The sequence below is a fragment of the Berghia stephanieae genome, chromosome 1 (genome assembly GCF_034508935.2).
Source record: "Berghia stephanieae isolate SIO BIC M18660-M18661 chromosome 1, UCSD_Bste_1.3, whole genome shotgun sequence".
Taxonomy (NCBI): domain Eukaryota; kingdom Metazoa; phylum Mollusca; class Gastropoda; order Nudibranchia; family Aeolidiidae; genus Berghia; species Berghia stephanieae.
In genome coordinates this window covers 111240574-111263398 of record NC_088360.1, presented here as the reverse complement: position 1 = coordinate 111263398, position 22825 = coordinate 111240574, and the positions used below count along the sequence as shown (strand labels likewise).

Sequence of the window (22825 nt, the reverse complement as noted above, 5' to 3'; positions counted from 1 at the left end):
TATACTTATAAAATACTTTTCTATTGACAAAATTCGTCACTGGAATCACTCAGCTTGACAACAAAGACCAGCTGTTGTTAGCAAGGAAAGAGGAAGAGAAAAAAAAAAAATCACTGTCATAAATGATATTTGCTACCAGCTGATTTATTGTGGGATTTGCTGACACAACCGGACATTAAAATGGCACTTCATTGTTTGTAATGAAATAGGCATTTGCTGATAAGCAAAGAAAAGGTTAATCCCTCCTCCTCCTCTCTCCCTCCCTCCTTCCACGGCCTTAACTTCTGAAGAGAAATCAGGTCATCACTATCGATAAGAGTACCACATATTTTTCTTAATATATACTCTATTTTGGTTGGTTGTCTCGTTTTCATTTTTCGTGTTCATAATAAATATGTAAAAAAAAAATAATAAATAAAATAAAGGAAAATTTAAAAAATAATAATAATAAATAAAGGGGGGGGGGGGTATTCAAATACAATCGCTCTGTTCGGTAGAAACGATTCCAAGACATACATAAAAATAACACTACAGAGAGGCACGCTTGATTGGGCATTGTTCACACAGCGTATGGGAAAATCCCTGTAATTGATAGGGTGTGGGAACAATGCAAAGAGGTATGGGTGTGTATTTCATAGCGGTCTTTTTTAAGGGTATGTCGATGTGTTTAGTGTTGATAATAGCTTTAGAACACCCATACCAGATAGCCGAATTAATCAGCCTCACAACGTTTTGACACACAATATTGAGCAGAATTGTATTACAAATTCCAACTCTTCATGAATCTGGGATTTAAAAAAAATTTTTAAAAACTCTGTCCGAATTTTTTTAAAATAGAGTTGTGAATTAATATTGTCCTGTACCACCCGCGTTAAATTTTTGCGAACGAGCACATAATTACTGTCAAATCTAAAAATTATAAAACCACTTTTTACAGATTGATATACCAGTAATTTGCCTCCTCCTCCTACTAACTACTAACTACTAACTACTACTACTACTACTACTAACTACTACTCCTACTACTACTACCGTATCGACAGAGATACTGATTTAGAAAGGAAAAAAAACGCACCAGGCGACAACATTCCAAAGATGCTTCTTCAATCCACATCTCTGTGTTCTTTGAACCTGTGTGATTGTCCTATTAAAGTCACCGCGGGCTCTTGGGGGCATTTTTCACATAATCTCTCTACTGTTTATATCTTGCCAATTCTATTTCCTATCTAATCCTACTTCTGTGCTTCTAAATGTTGTGAGGCATTAATGACGAAGATAGAGAGAGAGAAAGAGAGAGAAAGAGAGAGAGAGAGAGAGAGAGAGAGAGAGAGAGAGAGAGATGGGGGGAAAGAGAGAGAGAGGGGAGAGAGAGAGAGAGAGAGGGAGAGAGAGAGAGAGAGAGAGAGAGAGAGAGAGAGATGGGGGAAGAGAGAGAGAGAGAGAGAGAGAGAGAGAGAGAGAGAGAGAGAGAGAGAGAGAGAGAGAGAGAGAGAGAGAGAGAGAGAGAGAGAGAGAGAGAGATTCCCTCTTTATTTTCATTCTACATCCCATCTGTTGCCTAGTCAAAGCTGTGGTATTTACATGTCGTCGGTGTACTACTCTCGACTCGGTTCGATCTGTTGATAGCGGACGACTGTGTCATGTCGTTAAAACCTAAAGACTACCTGGTATTGTAACCCCAAGGCGTAATTTAATAGGGGGGTCAAGGGGCCAAATAAATTATTTTACGTCCTATCACTATCGTCTACAGGTAACAACACTCCACACAACCCTCATTGAATTATATAGTTGACCTGGAACCCGTGTTGTCAAACTGCAATTATAAAACGTGACTTTCAAAAATATATAAAAATCCCTTTGTCCGTAACCTCTTCCTGAGTACAATGGTGTGTAAGTCCGTGTGCGCGCGCGCGTGTGTGTGTTTGTGTGTACGTATATGTGTGTGTGTGTGTGGATCTTCAACAAGGAACTTTATCTTCTGTCTAAGAACTAATTCTCTAGCCTTGTCTCACTAGGACAGACTTAAACTGTCCCGAAGACGAACAGTGGAGTTTGGACCTAGCGATTATGCAAGTTAAACAAGAGGAATTAAATAAAAATGAAGAGGACGAGGAGGAGGAGGAGGAGGAGGCGGAGGAGGAGGAGGAGGAGAAGAAGAAGAAGAAGAAGAAGAAGAAGAAGAAGAAGAAGAAGAAGAAGAAGAAGAAGAAGAAGAAGAAGAAGAAGAAGAAGAAGAAGAAGAAGAAGAAGAAGAAGAAGAAAGATGGAAAGAAAGAAACTCAACAAACGATGCACTAAATTACTTTGATACGAAAATAATCAAGGTTTCTAAGAGGGCCGTCCGAAAAAGGAAAATAGGCATAACTTTTGAAATAAACAATATCATTTTCTATCTCTACTTAGATAGGTAGTCACGATAATCTTCGATGCACGGAGTTGCGACTTAATGACAAGACCAGACAAACACAGAAACATTGGAAATTTAGTTTTCTTCCATGTCGCAAGATTTCAGCACCACCAATAAAGGCAATAATGAAAGCTGTTGATTTCCAGATCTCCGATCACAGATAGGTCAAAGCTGAAAGTCAGATCTGTTTGTTCGCTTTTTATTTACAAAAGAAAAAAAAACCTTCTGAAAATCATCATGAAAAACCCAAAACAAAGTGGTGAAAGTGCAATGGTTAAGTCTAAGATCGGTAGTTTCTCTCAGTTCAAAGACGGTCCTACAACTCTACAGAACGAACCCAAGTCTGGTCGGCCAAATGCGAATCGTCAAATGTGACAGGAAAGATTCGGGGAGCTTCGAAATAAAATTTTAAAAAGCATTATTCATGAAAGTGTCCGTGATATATTGAGGTAATCCGAATGTTTGTGCCGGATGGGTACCAAATGTTAACAGGAGAACACAAGCTTCAAAGAGTGGAATTTCTCGAAACCATCTGAATCAGTAGCCGAGACACATCTCATTGTAGGGCCAGATTGGGACTGCCAAGCAAAAAATAATCATCTGAAATATTTGATTCCCACAATCCAGGTCTGCTGACTTTTGCCTGGCTGGGCCCCTAAAGCGCTAATTAGGGAGGAAAAAGGTAGAAGGCAGAATAAAACCTTGAGAAGGTTCAAAGCTTGGTTCTCAAAGCTTAATGAACAATTCTTTCGATGGATATATTTGCTGTTGTTGCATTGTCAAATATGCATTAATTTGTACGGGGAGTTCATTAAGAATTAGCTAAAGAATGACTCTTATCATATGCGAGACTCTAGTGGATGTAATCAATACTTTTTGAGCTATCAAGACTCTGGGCTTCCTTTTTTACGTCGTTCGTAGTTCAGGACACATAATTCGGTAAACTGCATTAACTCTCGCTGGTTGTCGGGTGCTGCGTATCAAGCATTGCCATTTTCAGTTCCATTTCTTTTTCTGCACTTGGATTTTTTTATTATGAAGTCGTTTTCTTCCATATGAGTCTGATATATAGTACATACTTAAATGCTTGTGACTGCTTGCCAATTTCCAGTTCATAACTCTCTAATAAAATTGGATTATTCCGCCACCGAATCTTCATTATTATTTTTGGCATCTAAATATGCTGCGAGTGATCACTGTAAACCAAGCAAAAGCTATCAAAACATCACGGTCTTCACAGGGCATAACACAAGGGAGATGTCTGAAAAGCTAACTTGTCTAAGTATGAAAACAAACATAAAAAAGCACCAGTCTTAAGTATTGACCTAAGCTTAAGTGCGCTAAGACAAAAAAGTCTGAACAATCAAGAGGTAAAACATATTCTTAAAACGAGCTAAATTGTCTGCTTTGGTAAGAATGAACTCCCGTCTCTCCTCCCAAACTCCCCACGAGGTCCAAGCATTCACTACACTTGATCGTGTTTAGTGCTTGTATTGTGACATTCCACGTAAACATCAGCAGAAGGCAATACATAGTTATTTACTTAGTGACCAAAAAAATACTCAAATAAAAATAATAAAAACAGCAGGGTACATACAACAATTGATTTTACTAACGTCGTTTTCAATCCTAGGTCCCCATTTGTATAATTTTATTGACACATCTTTTATTGTCGCTCAACAACTGGACAGTAAGAAGAGGGCGAAGAAGCGACGGATCTTTTCTCGGCAGTTACTAATGTCAGAAGCCTAAACGCAATTATTAAAAATTAACATGATGACGAGAGAACTCATATCATTTTTCTCAATAAATGACTGGACATTTAAATAACACAAAAATATGACCTAGCCATAATATGAGGTCATCTTTATATCTAGTGATTTGGAATCACTTACCAAGAAAATTGTAATGATTACCCAACTAAATAAAATAAATAAATAAACAAAATACATAATGAAATGATAGTTAAATCATAGGATTGAGGGCATTAAATTATAAAACACACAAAAACATTTTATCAATCAAACTCTATCAGCCATAGCTGAATTTAATTCAGAAAAAGAAAAAGTGCAATATCCACACAATTTTCTCAAAGCGCTTTCTGTAAATCAGGACATATCGCCTGATAGGCGCTGTGACAATTTGTTTTGCCCAAGCGACATAGAGCATACGCTTTTAATATTTCCACTTCTCTTTTATATGCTGTTCGTTTTTTGTTTGTATGTGTTTTTTTGTTGTTTTTTTTTGTTGGTTGATCTTATTTTGTTTTTGTTATTTTTTTTTTTGTTCTACATTTTAGAAAATGGTGTTCTGTAAATTATAGTTTTATGGCTTTCTAATAATACTTGATATCATGAAAACCACAATTTATTTTTGAATTATCTATCAAGCTAATATAAACTGACTCATTTAAAGAACAGGAATAATATTAAATAGGTGTCAAAAATATATAATTGCACATACCCACGAAGTCACCATGCTCAATGCGCTTCATAGTATTCCAATAGAGGGCCAGATGGAACCAAATTTCGTATCATACGGCTTAAATCGCCCATTGGGTGTCTTTTATTTTTTTTACAAAGTAATGGTACACTTTTATATTCGTCCGTATTGATTAACACTTAAGTTGATGGAATATAATAGGTATATAAAAGAAACAACGACAGGGTCAGACTTTTGTAAACATGGCCATCAATCGGGTTACTCTCTAGGCTCAGCATGGCATGAAATTAAAACAAGTCCATTGACACTGAGGCACATTTCTATTTTTAGCGATTAAAAAATTTTTGGTAAATTTTTCGCGCCGGTAAAATTGTATAAAATGGATAGCGATGAAATACAGCCATGGTATGCCGATAAACTACAGTAGCCGAAATTGTGTTCTCCATTAACCAGTTAAATGCCACACTCTGGAAGAACACGTATTTCAAAATTAAGTCCCAAGTTTGGTAGTTTTTGCCAAGATGAGGGTCATTTAAATAAATCGATATTTGAAAGAGTTTTCTGGCCAAATTTCTAAATACGTGTTGTTCTAGAGCTGGTTAAAAATGATTCCAAAATTTAAAAATACTTCTATTTCTGTGCGATCTTGTTATGTTTGCAATAAACTTCAAATACAGCGCCTATAGATAGTATGCGCTTGGCTAAGAAGTACACAGCATTTGCCACCCGGAAATGTAAGGGACCAACACACAAAACTGTGTGTAACCATGAACGTTTATAGTCAGGTAAACACAGTTTAGTGAGAATTACTCATAAACGCGGATGGAAGAAAAAAAAAACAATAACAAAGACCTGAGTGACGTCAACTTCGAACTATCTATACCAAAATGTAAACATGACTTTAAAGACTCGGTAGTCACAAAGGTGAAAACTTCGCTGCCATAACCAGTGACTAAACAACTGCTTCATTTTGATTTATCGAAAATTTAAAATATCTATAAGTCATCGACGCAAAATTCGCCTTGTCAAAATAATAAGTGCAAACTTGTATCCTTCGCCATTGGAAAACACCAACAATCGCCACACCAGGGTCGGCTGGGAATTAGAATATCGATCAGAGCAAGCGCCTTTCGTTGATAACTGCGATAACATGCATAAGGACGATGTAATTTGATCCTCAACCAGATATGATATCAGCTCGTTATTTCACAATATCATTAAAGCACATAACATATACAATTACATTGGGAGAACACGAGCACGATACAACACAACGTGTGTACAAAGAAAATAAAAGATAACATTTCACAGTACGAGATGCATTATGAATGATAAACTATGATGTTTCCCATCAAATAGCAAACATGTTTTTAAAAACCCGCATAGAGATCTACTCTTGATTTACATCTTTGGAAGAAAATGAGGTATGGAAGGGGGGGGGGGGGAGAGAGAGAGGGAGGGAGGGAGAGAGAGAGAGAGAGAGAGAGAGAGAGAGAGAGAGAGAGAGAGAGAGAGAGAGAGAGAGAGAGAGAGAGAGAGATTTTTCCTCATTTAAACATGATGTGGTTAAAGTGAACGACATTCTTGAATCAAGATAATTGAAAGCTGTAAACAGCGATACCAACACGTATACAAGTGTGTGTAGTGTGGTGTGTGTGTGTGTGTGTGTGTAAGAGCGTGTTTCTTTTTATGTGTGTTTTTTTTTAATAATATTATTTTAATATGTTGTCTTTTTGTCTATTTATTGTATTTTGGGGACGGGGGCGGTATATAAAGACAAATGCCTCCGCCAGTTATAGAAAATGACATTTAAATAATATAACATCGTTTTTCACTCTAATTTCACAACAAACATCTGTGAATATATTAAGATGAAGGCTTCATCACTCCACACAATCAGCACCTAGCCACATAACTACAAGAATAGATTTTTATAATAAGTAATCCTCTACGTTAACTTCCCACAACAGGAGACATGACATTCCCATTTGTTACGTTCCGTTTAGGTAGCGTTCCCACCAGTAAACCTCTTTTTAGAGTATAGGTAAACATCACAGCGCTTGATTAATCGCGGGGTGAAAAAAGGTGGACAACATTTTTTGTAAGCATACAAAAGCGAGAATTTCTTGTTTTTCTTTTCCTAAATGACAAGGAATTCAAATATGAATAAAAGCTGACGAATAGCAGGAAGGAAGAAGGAAAAAAGAGGCTGAATCACAGGGATAATCACAGGGATAACATTACATATAGGACCACCATTATCATCATCATCAACAACAATTAAAAACAGGCTATTTGGGTATGACGCAGCCAAAAGCACGAATAAACAAACAAACGAACGTCTCTTCCATTTATTTATTCTTTTTTTTTGGTAACAGAACTCCTTTAAAAAAATGTGTGACATAAGATAACATTTGAACCATTAACTTACGTCATGTAACAAGAGTCGACAACCTTTTAGAAAATAAAAAATAAATAAATAAATAAGGGCGATCGATTTTATCCGTCATCACCTCATTGCCAATAAAATTCAATGAAATAAAAGAACCAGAATTTTTTTAATGACAAGACAAAACAACGAAAAAGCTCGGCATACTAGAAATTGTATCATGGAAGTGAGCAATTTGGGGATTAAAAAAAAAAGTTAGTAGCTCTGTTAATATTATCATAATTTGATGGGTATTGGGGATTTAGAAGAAAGGAGAGGGAAAAAAATCCTGAATCGATTCAGTCACTGCAACAGATGTGATATAAGGACCAGTCTGTTTTGTTGGGTTTTTTTTTTTTTTTGTTTTGTGGAATTTTTGTTTGTTATGTTGTTTTTTTTTTTTTGTGTTGTTGTTTTTACAACACCGCTAGAATTTAAGACAAGCAAGTGATTGTATGGCTTGGCTACATGTTGAGCTAACCCAGTTCAACTGCTTTCACAACAGCAAAACTATGTACAATGTGTATTGACTAAACATTCATAAGAAATTAATCTACAACGAGATAAGTAATCCATAGGGTGAGAGGAGCCGCTGCTGTAGACAGTGAACTTGAGGGCAATTGTAATTGTATAGACGTGGTCGAAAGAAAAATTTGCGCACATTGTAGTGATGACTGAAAAGCTAAATAAATTTTGCTTTTTTTTTTTTTTTTGTTTTATTTGTTTTTTCTAAATATATTGTATTGTCTCCATGCATCGTTAGAAAATCTTTGAATCTGTAGAAATCATTGAGGAAAATCACCAGATTTGCCACAGACAGCGAATTAGAAAATTTTATTGGGGGGTGTCCTGTATAGACCAATTAAGCAAGACTTCAGAATTGGTGTAGATTAGTTCAATTTTGGCAACGCTATCCACTCAGAGTAAAATAATTACATTTTCACCTATTTTAATCGCAAAATTTAACTTAAGAAATCCGATTTTGGCCAAATTTGACGCCCACCCCAACCCTCCCCCTCCCTTCTTCCCCCTTAACAAATTTGTCAAAAATGATTTCATTAAGTGACCGCAACAGCGAATACACAGAAACCATCTGTAAACGTCCGATAAAAGCTCTAAACTTACGATGATCTTCAACCTTGTTGAACCATTCGGGTCAAATTTGTCAGTTAAACCCCACCACAATTGTTGCGTTATCGCAAACCTCTTGAGTAGTGAATGGATCCACAGGAACGGAGAGAAGAAAATTTACCCACGCCGAAGTATTTTACAAGACAAACATAAGAAATATTGAGACACTTGAGAAGATTCTTCTAAGGTTCTGCTGATATAGAACGCTTATGGTGAAAAATAATAATTTTTTAATCAATTAATTATTTTTTTAAAATGAAAATAATAAAACAATTTTTTTTAAATATAACGAACAGGAAGAAGGAGAAGAAATGGAAAAGCATGAATAAAAGAGACATGAGAAGGGGGGGGGGAGGGAGGTGGAGGCAGAGAGAGAGAGAGGGAGAGAGAGAGAGAGAGAGAGAGAGTGAAAGAGAGAGAGAAAGAGAGAGAGAGAGAGAGAGAGAGAGAGAGAGAGAGAGAGAGAGAGAGAGAGGGCGGGGGGCGAAGAGAGACCATTGGCTGATCGTGATATAAAGATAACCAACAATGAGTTTTTAAGGAGGTAGACAAGATGGCAATGAGGTGATGAAGGATAAAATCGATCTCCCTTTTTGTGAAAGCAAATGAAAATGTCTTGTAAAGACATCCAACTTCCAACCTTCATCCTGTGAAAAAAAAATAACTCCCCTCTTTAAATTAAACCCTTAAAGGCTGAAGTGTATCCATTTCCCCCTCTATCCTGTCGACACCAGAGTCACTTCCGAATAACACTTAGGCCTGAGAAAAAGATGACAGAACAGTTGTGAGATATGAGACTGGGGAGGGAGAGAAAGAGATAGATAGATAGAGATAGAGAGATAGATAGAGAGAGAGAGAGAGAGAGAGAGAGAGAGAGAGAGAGAGAGAGAGAGAGAGAGAGAAAGTATAAATATTTTAAACAATTAAATTTGTTTTCTCACATTTAGGTCATAATATTATCAGCTTCTTGAAATCAGAGGAAAATGACGAAGACTTATGTGTGAGATGTCACCAAGATCAATTATGATTAGGCTATAGCATACATACTGCAAGGTGACGACTGAGAATGTTGATGTTGCTGTTTACTGACTGTATGACCTGGGTCTCCAAAAGAGGAAGTTGAAAATTACGGACATCGTGGATGCCCAATCAATTAACAGATATCAGCAACTACAAATAGCTTTTTTTGTCAATACCGTACTGTCTTATAAACAGCAAGAAGAAAAAATAAAGTGAGAGTAATATTTCTTACGAGTTTAACTAACGCACACACCAATATGTAATGCATTGCAATGAAGCGCGGGGGCAGGGGTGGAATATATTATGATGTGTCAAGTTGGAAGCTAAATAACAATGTGAAATTGAATGTAAGCTTCAATTTAATAAACGAAAACAGATAATGTGGACGTTTCGGGTTTCCGATGAATAGAACATTGCAGACGAATGAGATATATGAGAAAGGCGCTGTTTAAGTGAATACTGGTTGGAAGCTGAGTGATTTAGATTTTTCATTGTCTCATCACAAAAAGCTTATACTGAAAGTCCGTAAAAGAATAGTGTGATGTTCAAATGTCGCCATTTTGAATTAATTAATTAACGTTATGATAATTCTAACAGACAAACACGGAATGGGACCGCTTTGCATAAATACACTCTTGATTTATTCGAAAGCAGCGACGAGAATATCACCAGCCATCAAGGATACAAAGCGCGAAACTAGAATTAAATTAATAGAAAACCGACAATATAACTTGAACCACAAACGATCAAAGACTGTCAAATGCAATATAAAATCCGACAAATGTAAAGGGTGGCAAATAACGAGTGCAACTAATTGATCACGGTATGTCTCTATGAACAAGGAAACACATTGAAATACCTCGATGAGAGACGAATACTTTGATAGTCTTACTGAGCTTGAACTGTTTAATATAATGGCATAATATACCCTTCATTATATGTTCTAGCGCAAGACGTCCCAAGCAAATAACATCAAAACAAGTAAGGCTAGACATAACGCTTATTATATTATAACACTTGTACCAAGTACTCATCTTACGTTTGGATACGGTGAGAAAATATGAGTTAAAGTATTTTCCAGCGACTCAACTTTACGCGCCGCAACAGAACACGAACCAGGAATCCAAAGGTCAAAGACCGAGTATCACACTACAAAGCCTAAAAAGACCCCAAGGTGATTAAAAAAAAACAAAAAAAAAACATTCAGGCCATAAAAATCTTCGCTTCAAATGGCACACAACTTTGTCTAGAAGTCTCAAACCCGATACCTCTTTGAATTCACAGAATTTAAACTTTTTGACACGTTTGAGTTGTCTCAGTCGATCGATATTTGAGTCAAATTGTTTTGGGTTTCTTTTTTTTTAAAAAAAAAAGGGGGGGGGGGGGGGGGGGGGGGAGGAGTGTTTAGCCAACATTCTAACACTCGCTTCAAGAAAGTTTACACAATAAAGCCATGCGATGGGAGAGGGTTGTTAAAAAAAGAATAAATAAATAAATAAATAATAAAGACAAGAAGAAGAAGAAGAAGAAGAAGAAGAAGAAGAAGAAGAAGAAGAAGAAGAAGAAGAAGAAGAAGAAGAAGAAGAAGAAGAAGAAATAATAATAATAATAATAATAATAATAATAATAATAATAATAATAATAATTAATAATAATAATAATAATAATAATAATAATAATAATAATAATAATAATAATAATAATAATGCACGTTTATCATTGCGCTCCTCCAAATTTAATGATGCCACAATCATGATTGACTCTGATACTTATAGGTACCTAGTAGACTCTCCGTTTCGAGCTTTCTTGTGTTTTAGGACTTTGATCAGATAAGTATCTCACACCCATCTAACATCATGTGCCATTATCAAAGGCAATCCATAAAAAATATACATAAATTAAGTGGACAACCAAGCCTATTGAAGCATCCATTAATACGTCACATGCTCTCTCTAAAACAAAGATCAGATGCGAAATTTCCCAGGTTAGTGAAATGAAAAGAGTCCCATCGTTGTGCATGTGTGTGTGTGTGTGTGTGGAGAGAGAGAGAGATAGATAGATAGATAGATAGATAGAGATAGAGAGAGAGATAGAGATAGATAGATAGATAGAGAGAGAGAGAGAGAGAGAGAGAGAGAGAGAAAAGGGGGGGGGGGGAATCATAAACAATGTTCCATTTAAATTTTGCAGAATTGATACAAGTGAAACTATCAGAACGTACACGAGAGCTACGCATACCCGAGAACTGGTAAAGGTAAACTTTGGATAAAATGTCAATGTAATTATGACTACCCAGTCTTCTGCGTGGACCAAAATTCATCATACGGGATGGAATATCTAATTAAACTTGAAATGCTCTTCGTCCATCAAATTATATGTCATTTTCTCTATCCATTATACGTCCGCGAAAGGCGTGTTAAAATTATAATATCGTCTCAAGTGCCCGGTCTTATCATATCATTTACATACAACAAATGCAATGGAATGTAAAACTCATAAACTTTGAATCGACTGACATGACACATTATACGTGCGACAAAAACGAAGGACACGACATTCACTTAAGCAAATCCAAGTCAACAAATAGAATCGCATATTCACCAAATAAAATGTTAACTATTTAAATACACAGAAGACGTTTCATCGTCTGTGCTTCGCAGGATAAAATCGCTGAGGGATATTTAATATCATATTATAACATTTCGAAAAGCCATCGGCGTTACGTTACTGCTGTCACAACACACAAGTGAAAAGTAAACAGTAGGTATATTAATAACGCCTTAAAAGTACAAATACGCCATATATTGACGTCAAGCGTTTTTCATTTCATGGCAGGGAAAAACTATTTTAACTTTAATATCAATAAATCAAAACAAACAAACAAAAATATCAATTCACTAAAATGAGTGGTGTGAAACATTTAACATTCTTGAGAGACATCGGAACATTTCTCTGTCGTCGAGAAGACATGGAAAGCAAGGCTTGTTTTGCTAATCACGAGGCAATGCACTTATTTTTTCTGATATTTATTCATTTCCAAGACATGCAAGTAAGACCCAGCTTCTCAATCAATACTGTTGGCTGGATCTGAGATATAGTGATGACTCAGATGATGCCTTGCAGACCGAACAACTATGATAAATTATTAGAAAAATAAACAGCTTTTATGATAACGATCTTTAATTTAAAAAACTGCGCTAGCGTGAAGTAGGCATTGGCTACTTAAACACATACACCAAGAGAGCAATTCCGTTCAAGCAAGGAGTGAACAGTTAAACCCATTGAGATAAATGAACATTATAGACGATATTTACTGTAACACGATCCATCTGGTTTACACCACTGTAACATGACGATAACGCATTTTGCAAAACAATTGCAAAGTGCGAATTCAACCATAAGTAAAAAATAAACGGTATTTAATTTTAAAATTTTTACTCTAGACCACTTTTAAAATAATATTTTAGTACAACAAATAAAAATTACTCAATGAATGTCGCGTTATTCCCATGTCATTGCTTTTCAAAGCACAACGGACAATTATGACAAATACAAGCTGTACATTATAAATAAATTTATTTCCGCATTGACTCCTCAACATACATTAGTTAAATTCAATTTCCCATCGACTTATTTTAAAACATTATGGGCGAATTGACAGTGTGAAATCAAGTAATAACCGAGGGACGACGACACGTATTAAAAAATGTGGCCAGAAAACCCATCCTTCAAATACCGATCGATTTTCCTGACCCTCATCTTGGTAAAAATTCTCAAACCCGGGACCTCAAAACTCCTCCTTCGATCGATTTAGATTACTCTCATCTCGACAAAAACTCTCGAACCTGGGACCTCACATTTGTAAGTATCATTGTGTGTTTGTTGTATTTTTTTTTCTTTTTTTGCCACGATGAGGGAAATTTAAATAGATCAATATTTGAAGGACGAATTTTCCGGCCAAATTTTTAAATAGGTGTTTACCAGATTATGACCGTCAACCGGTTAAATAATAATGAACTTATCATTGTGATAGCATAGTATTTGCCTTACGATCCGTGCACGTCACCCTCTCATACAACAATGAAATGATAATTCAATGAGTACAACAATTCGATGGATAATGAAGCTGTTAACATGTCCCATACAACAATTATGAAAACTATAATAAAGTAATGCCATTTTAATACAATATGTCGTTTATTTATACAATAGGCAAGGGTAAGCTAAGTTTAAGTAGCAACCATCATCAAATTGTATCAACAATTAAATGACACAATTATATTGTAACGAAGAGTGTTGCATAATAAATGCCCTTTAAAAAAAACATACCAAAAGATAATGAATAAAAAAAAAGAAAAGAAAAGAAAAGAAAAAAGAAAGAAAAATATAATTTAAAACAACAAAACAAAAACAATAAAATTGTATGCGAATACCATCAAAAGACCTACCCACTTGCGTGTGAGAATAATATCCAAAACAACAGGCAACCGATTCCAACGCTTAATTCTAACACGAATATATAATTAGAAAGACGTAATCTCAACACCAATCACTTTAACGTGAAACTGGAAAGACCAAGGTTCTAAAACTTCGAATTAAACACATTTCGGATGATGCATCAAAAACAGTTCCCCTGTTATTAAACGTGTCTACTTACTTTAAGTCTGCATGGGAGTCATAACAAAACAAAAAAAAAATTTAAAAAACCCAAAACACTGCGAGGTCTTAACTAAAAAATATAGGTAATGAAAATAATAATCCATGTGCCCATAAGGAAGAACAATGGCTTAGCCGAAATACGAAATTAATTGGCCCAAAACCTACTTATTAATCTCTCTCTCTCGTACACCTATCATCCAAAAACGGAGATAACAGCATTCCACATTAAGTTATCTACATATACAGCGTGTTGTATTGATAGTAACGAACAATAATATAATAATGGTAAGCATGTGTATCATGCCGCTAACCCGAAACATCGCCTACTTTCTTAGTCATGTCATTTTCAAATATGGGCGAATAAGTAATACGACGGAATTTTTTTTAAAAGAGTAAATACATTATGAATGTATACATACCGATGAGAAACAGGCAGAAATGTGATATATGCATTTATTAGAAGTGAAAATAGAATATTCCTTTATTACAAAAGCTATTTCCATATTACATACACACACACACACACACACACACACACACACACACACACACACACACACACACAAAGCATGCATGCAAACAGCAAAATGCATTCACCATAATATCAAAACACCCTTGAGAATTAACTAATGGATACATTTATTTCATAGTTCATAACGGCTCAATAATAATAATAATAATAATAATAATAATAATAATAATAATAATAATAATAATAATAATAATAATAATAATAATAATAATGATAATTCTTTATCGATCAGGGAGTTAATGATTGCATATATTAAGAAGTTGAAAAGAAAGCTTATATAAAATAGACCTGTAAATGAGCTCTATAAAAATTGACTGAAACTGAAACTCTTCGTAATTCGTCGTAGCGGTAAAATCCAAAGAATCAAAATGAAAGGTAAACAGCAAGCTCACTTGAGCAAAGCAATGGCAGAAAACTAAATTGCGAGGGAATTAATTAGGCTACTTACCATTGTTCCTTGTAATTAGGTACCCAATCAGTGAAGAAACTTAGAAACGGTCAACCAGTTTGTTTACAACATGAGTTGAGGTAATCGAGATGTGCTTGTAGCAATCATTTAACTTTCGATTTGAAGGTGTCTACATAACGAACTTCCGGTGTTTCGAATTTTTCTTTCTCATACTTTTCCTGTCCTTCAAGTAAATGTGGTCAATTTTGGCTTAGACGAAACAGTGAAATTTATCGCTCGGCGGCTCAGTAAAATTGGCTACGACAGGTTTCGAAAGTGAAAAAATAATTTCACGAAGGCTGTGTGAAAATACACTGGGGTGTGTTCAGACACGGCAATTCTAAAAAGCGTCGCTTAGCCTTGGCAATATATATCCATCATTAATATAAACGGCCCATGAGCTATGCGTAGCGCTGTGGAACATTCCTAGTTAACTTTACAGTCAATCGACTACGATTCATGAATTCTTTCTTTATTCATTTCTTTCTTCCCTTTTTAAAAATATTTGAATTTGACGAATTGACTGATTTCAGTTAATTGACTGAGAATTTACAGGTCTAATAAAAAGCAATGTATAGGTGACTAATGAAATGATGGCTCCATCTTATTTAAACCGTAAGAGAGAAAAAAAAAAAAAGAGAGAGAGAGAGAGAGAGAGAGAGAGAGAAAGAGAGAGAGAGAGAAAGAGAGAGAAAGAGAGAGAAAGAGAGAGAGAGAGAGAGAGAGAGAGAGAGAGAGAGAGAGAGAGAGAGAGAGAGAGAGAGAGAGAGAGACGACAAATAAACAAAATAGACACAGTCAAACGAGGAATCAAGCTAAGGGATTACAAAACATAAACATCACACAACATAGTACCACAATTACAGTTATAAGAATAGAGACGGTGGGCGTGGCCTAAATGAACAAAAGACATGAAGACTGGTGGCGATAACCAAATACCAACACTGCCCATTAAAGTGACTGGTGCACTCCCGGCTGTTATCATTATAAACAAAGCACAATGGCTACACAACCACAATGGAATCCTTGAGAGAGATATGGACAAAAGAAAAGGGACAGGATAAAACACGAGGAGAGAAGAGAGATTGTAATCGACAGTATAAAAGAAGAGTAGGTATAACAGAAGTGGAATAAGTGTAGTTTTTTCATTTCTTGCAGAAATCATTAGTTATTATTATTACTAATTTCAAGAAAAGAAAACAGGACAAACCAAGACACTGACCAATCTGAATAGAAATCTTTTAAGGTATTTCTTTAAACATAAAAATCACAACTTTAAAGTAGATGCAGTGTTCAATTGCAAAAGATTCACCGCTGACAGATAAATTAAAGTTTAGGTTATTAAAAATTCATGAGCAAGTGTGTGTGTGTGGGAGGGGGGGGGGGGGGGGTTAATTTGACACAAGAGAAGAATTGAAGAGATCTCACATTGAAGTCCCAACTTTTTTTTTTTTTAACGGAAGAAATAAATATTGATTTTATGAAGTAATCTAAACACAAGTTACCACGAGATATAGAGAAAATAGTCGAGATCTGGAAGGAATAAAACTTACTTAAGGCCATTTTGAGAAAAACATGTTATAATTGGTTTTGATGAATGAGGACATAGCTTTTACAATTCCACTAAGTAATCTAAGTTTCTCAGTTTCATTCTCTTCTTACACAATATCAAGAGTCAGTGATTATAGTCAATGACTAAACAAGCTGAAAATTCATCACAAAATTGGTCCCAGTCTGACACTACGTCCTTGATTAAAGCACTTTTAAACTGGATACAAAATAAATGTACTTCCACTAAGGGGACTCTGGGGAGACTCAGCTTCAAGCCTCACTATCAGATTTACAGCACTGCACTGCGGCTGACACCTAGGATCGCTCAGTGTTTTCTAGCCAATATAAAGACAACTTTCCCTTTAGAGTGAAATATTTTCATCATTTATTATCAGCTGTGAATGAGTAGGCCTACCTGACAGTAGGCAGTAACTATCAAAAAGATGCTTTGGAAGAAAAAAAAAAATCAACCGCAATGGTATGATATTGGAAACTTGGTTCTTTAAGGTATGATTAGGGATCTGATGTGTGATCTAATTTTGGACAAAAGCAAAATGATAAGTCATCATGTGACAAAGTAAAGAGATGTTGAATTTGGTAAAGAACCATATGGGTGACAATGATCACAAAACTATGGCACTTGCTCCTTAGGTATGAACTTTAAATTCATTACGCCCCTCTCCCATGAGTGATCTAGTGATTGGCTAAAGGCAACGAGGGTAACTGAAAGAGAGCTAATGAAAAAATGATGCCTAACAGGCGATTTGTACAGCAAGAAATAGAAATATGGTTTCAACTAGGCAAAATGAATGAAGCAGTATGAAGCATTTCAATTTCAGCAACAAAGATTCAAGAGATGACGTGTGAAAATTCAAATTACCTTTTGAGTCAGTATTCTTTCTCCTCTTTACTCTCAAGCTTACACTCCTGGATTGAAGACACTGGCAAAAGAAAAGAAAAAAAAGTTAGACCTAATGGAAAAAAAAATTAAAAAATTTAAAAAAGAAAAAAAAAAAAAGAAAAGAAAAAAGAACAAAGTGCTGATTTATACGAACCAAGGCCTATTTATCCTATTCATCCGAACCAGTATCAAATAGAAAATCTGTATTTTCCCCCCAATAAAATGCAAATTAGAAGTTATAATAAATGTTACTTCTAAAATATGCAATGTAATACAGTCCAATCCTAAATTACACCATTTATACCGTTCTAAATAATATAAATCAAAGCTTTAGACAAATTTCGCCAAAGAAGTGTGTATGTGAATTTGTGAGTGAGCTGACCTGGTATATCTTTTATTGCAATATATCCAGGGCCAGAGGATTCTTTTATTTTTTCCTTGAGCAAGAAAGTAAGCCCCCTATTGCTCATTTTACTGCCTTGCACTGCATTACCGCTGAAGTCCAGCTATCTCTCATTATTTTTTTTTATCTCAAGACAGACCAAACAAAAAACAAATTTTAATTTGGGATAAAATAATAGAATCATTTATCATTCTAGCATTATCCAAAATAAAACCCACATATCCTATTAACCCCATACCTAGCATTTTTTATATATATCGCTCCTCACCTGCCACTATTTTTTTTAAAGTAAAGGGACAAAGTGTGTGTGTGTGTGTGTGTGGGAGGGGGGGGGGGGGGTAGAGGGATGAAAACAATGCAATTACAAGTTACACAATCTCATAAGACGTCTCGTAGGGTTTGAAGTACAATTAGGTGTGAAGGGTAATGCTGAGTGTGTTTAACTCCCCCCTCCCCCACTTCCCATATATACAAATACGTGAGATAACTACAACATGCAATATACTCCGATTGCAAATTACATTGACCACACTAAATCATGGAAGACATGTCACATGTTTTGGCATTGTGTGTTTGATATAATAATTTTCTACAGTAAAATTGTCTTCAAATAAAAGAATAAATAGCCGTTGTTTTTTGTTGTTGTTAGTTTGCTCTTTTTTTCTTTTTTTTTGGTATTATTTTTTTTTTTACAAGACATAGGCAAAAGAGATGAACAAGGAATTGAAGAGCCTAGTGATAAAAGTACCTAATTTACAGGAAGTTAGTTTTGAAAAAATGGGGATTAAAACTTTGATTAGGCTATATATAGAGATTTAAAAAAACAAACGAAAAAAAAAAAAAAAAACAATATTATTGTATTGAGATAGGGGACTTGGATTATGTTTATCAATAACAAAATTTGGTGGGTGAACCGAGGTGATTATGATTTAAAATTCATCACTGATTAGCTAAAAATTATGAAAATGTGACTGAAGCACTTTTAGTACTGGGGTCTTCAATTGCTCCTTATTAAGTCCTTTGTACTCCGAGATATAAATTTGACTTTCTAACGAAGATGGAATGTAATATTACTATTACTTCACAGAATAAAAAATAAATTTAAAAAAAGTAAAAGTTAAAAAAAAAAGAGAAAAACAAATGCCTTAGAAAAGGTTCTTTCATAACTCATTGAATTGACATAGAGTAGACTAAAATTTCATTCACAAACAACATTCCGTAAACTTTTTTTTTTTTTTTTTTTTGGGGGGGGGGGGGGGGGGGGGGTAATAAGGTGTGACCCAATGGATTAGACAATTGACACACTGGTGAAGGTATTGCATGCGTGTGTGAGTGTGTGTGTGTGTGTGTATTTTAACATATTTGTTAATATCACGTTGTCCTACGAACCTTGCATTTTATCCTTCTATTTGGAACCTTTTTACATGAGATCCCTTGCCAAGCTATGTAAAATTACTACGAACCTTGAATTATTTTCCCTCTATTTGGGACTTTTTTAATAGCACAATATCAACTCAATTATGTGCTCAGGGTGTTTTAAGGACTCCCATGCCAACATAAATATTAAACATATTGGAAAAGGCTTGTGAAATGGAATTACAATTTTTTTTTTTTACATTGTGTCCAGATTTATTGTTTTCTCTTGAGTTACACTACTTGAGCAGAATACAACACTGGTTTCAAACAGGGGATAAAATCCTTATTACTCACTAATAATTTCTCACAGTGAATTCTCTGCCATCAATATTTTGTTTCTGAGACAAGTATGACAGCTCTGTTTATTGCATCAGGTTATCGATTAAATATTCCATTATAAAGATAATGAAATTCGAATAGAATGGATTTAAATTCCTGACCTTACTTGGAGAATGCAAAAAGGACAACATTGAGATAAAATAGAATCATGATGTGAGTATAAAAAAATACAAGAGCTGGAATATGACATGATATCATATCCCATCATGGCAAAGTAAAAACACCCACATACCTTCCTCCCTCTTTTACCTTTATCTTAAACAGGAATTCTGAATCCATACAATATGATTCAGAGATTTTTCCAATATTCAAAATAAATGAAATGATTCTAAGCCACAAAGATTATTTACGGTTATTTGGCTTGTCCATAAAACCAATATATCTAAAGACTGAGAGAAAGTAAAAATTAAGAAGATATCAATGCTAAATATTTAACAACTAAATTTAAAAACATTAATCTACTATTTTTATTATCACAGTGTATCATTCTTAGATTTGTAATGTCAGTCGTGTATACAACAGTAAATTTCAGGGAAAAAAAAAAAGCAATAAAAAGACAAATAAAGTAAATTAAGTTGATACAACAATTAATAATACCTGAGCTGCCAAGAAAAATCACAGGATTGCCAATAAAACATCTTTTAAAATGTTAAATAAATGTCTTAAAAGTGTAAATAATTGAAAAGTATGCACCATTACGTTGAAAAAAACCCCAACAAAAAAAAGAGATTGACTGATTGACAATTTTATAAAACCCAACAAAAATACACTATAATCTAACTCACAGGCAAATCATGAATTATGCTTTCAATCTGCAAACCAACAAGACAAGTTGGAACTGTTATCCTAAATCTAAACTGATCAATCCATTTTAATTTGACATTGTAAGAAACTCTATAAAGACAGAATTGTTTTTTTTTCCCCCAAAGCATTTGACATCATAAGGAGTGTTATTGCCACAGTGTTCAAATTTTATGGGCCACCAAAATGTATTCTCGAATTCAATGTGAAATCAGTTTTGCAACCCACATTTTATATTGTAATAAGATTGTCAGATTGACAATTTTAACACAACATCCTGAAGATTTAGAATTTAATCTATATCACTATATCTCACTTAGAATATTATATTTGGCATCCTGGCAACTGTCCATCTATGTTTTAAGCAAATTCATCATATTTACACAAAATAGATTAAATTATATTGCACTGATATTACCGGGAACACAAAACTGCTTACTTCCATGTATCATGAAACGATTATCAACAAAAAATTATCTACTGAAAAAAAAAGAAGAAGAAGAAGAATATTTACAATTGTGAGGCTGCTACTCAACATTCAAAAGTTGTTACCCGACCTCCATTCACATTTGTTATTCTCTCTACATCTTTCATGTTCCTCTCCAAATTTAACCAATTTCTCATTAACTCTTAACACACATACACATACAATACAAAAACACAGCCCATCTATCCTTCGTGAGAGTGTTCAAGGCAAAATAAATGTATTCATATGTTCAACATAGTCGACACTATCATCTATGCACTTGTTGGAGTGGTAAAGGTGCCTTGCTCACATAGAAGTTATTAGAATTGGAACTGGAAGCTAGAAATCATCCTTTCAGGGGGGGAGGGTGACTATGACATTCTACAAAATTCAATAATATATTATATCTTTGTTGCTTGTTTATACAAAAATATAGTTGTTTATTTAAAAATAGATACTTTAAACCTTCAAAAATTGTTTATGAGTTTTTCCATCCGGTGGTGACATGGTTAAAATGCTGACACATTACTTTATTTTGAGTAGATCTCAAAACAAATTCTAGTTTAAGGTCTGATATTTGGCATGATAACTCCTAAGGACATCCTCTAACACCTTACAGAAGCCGATTTTTTGTTTCTTTATCATACTTTTACATATTTAGCCTCAAAATGTCCCATTATGAGACCTTATCTCTGAATTTAGAGGATAATTATAGAGAAAAATGGTAAAATAGCTAATTTGAAAATCTCTCTGTAAGGTAATAAATTTACATCTATTAATATTAAACATTGTGGCAAAATTACAGCAAATTCTGGCAGTTACCTTTTGAGATCTAGTTAAAATAGTGTCAACTTATGTGGTTAATATGAAAATCATTTTTAAGGAGTTAAAACAAGCTTTCTTATGGCATATTCATTCTTAATATCTGATAATAATCCTCAGGAAGCAAATCCAGTGAAAATTCATCAATTCTTAAGTTATGAGAAGTTTAAAAATGTATGAATGCACTTTAATAATTATACCTGAAACATTGAAAGGCAATATGTTGACATAATTATTTTTGACAAATTTAATTGAAATTGTGATCAACTCGCATACTATTTTATTTTACTCGCCATCAACCCTACTTTTAGGACAAGAAATTCATGCATATTTTTATAAATTTTCACTTTCACTGAAACCAAATTTGTTCCATACTTAAACATAAAAACGAATTAGATCTATATGAAAATATAGCATTTTTTCAGACCTTTAATCGCTGGTTCGGATAAATTAACCTCGCTGGTTCGGATAAATCAGACCTTTAATAGGACACTCAACATTTGCAATATTCCTTAAATTGACATATGGCATATAAATTCATTGAATTAAAAAAATTATCAAATTTTGACAAGAGTCAAACTTTCGGAATCGCTGCAAGATGCTGGTTGGTAGGTAGCAGAAAAATATCAATAAGTTCTGTATGTTGTTGAAGACCGAATAATAGCTAATAATGTTAGTTCAAGTACCATCCATCAGATTGGATCAAATCAATGTATACTGGTTTTGAAAATTTTATCAAAGTGCCTTTTCTAAAGATACAAATTGTAGACCCAAAATTGATAAAACTTTAATTCAAGATGAGCTATAGTGCCAAGCATTAAAGAGTCTGAGTACTTGTAGTGATATTGACCGTGACAGTAATTTCACAAGACACTGCTCGAGGAATGATGAAAATATTATTATGGTGGATCCTTGGAATCAGAAGACGTGTAACCAGAATTTGAAGAAGTTGCCTGTACTGTAACCTGGAATTTTTTTGCTCCAGACTGGATTTTTTTCTGGTGAAATCACAATTTTGACATCTCTGGTATCGGTTCTGAGAGAGAGAGAGAGAGAGAG

The 22825-nt window shown here is 34.5% G+C and overlaps 1 protein-coding gene across 4 annotated transcripts in view; it reads right to left on the bottom strand.

Annotated features, from left to right (window-relative positions):
- LOC144962728 (protein PALS1-like) overlaps positions 1 to 22825 on the bottom strand; it is a 45128-nt gene that overhangs the window by 15336 nt on the left and 6967 nt on the right. For 3 of the 4 annotated variants that reach the window (XM_078895924.1, XM_078895926.1, XM_078895925.1), the window contains one exon: positions 17499 to 17559. In XM_078895924.1, the coding sequence (XP_078752050.1) occupies positions 17499 to 17559 (61 nt within the window). Of the gene's footprint in view, positions 1 to 13876; positions 14442 to 17498; positions 17560 to 22825 lie in introns of those variants that run through there. The other variant, XM_078895927.1, reaches the window with a different exon arrangement.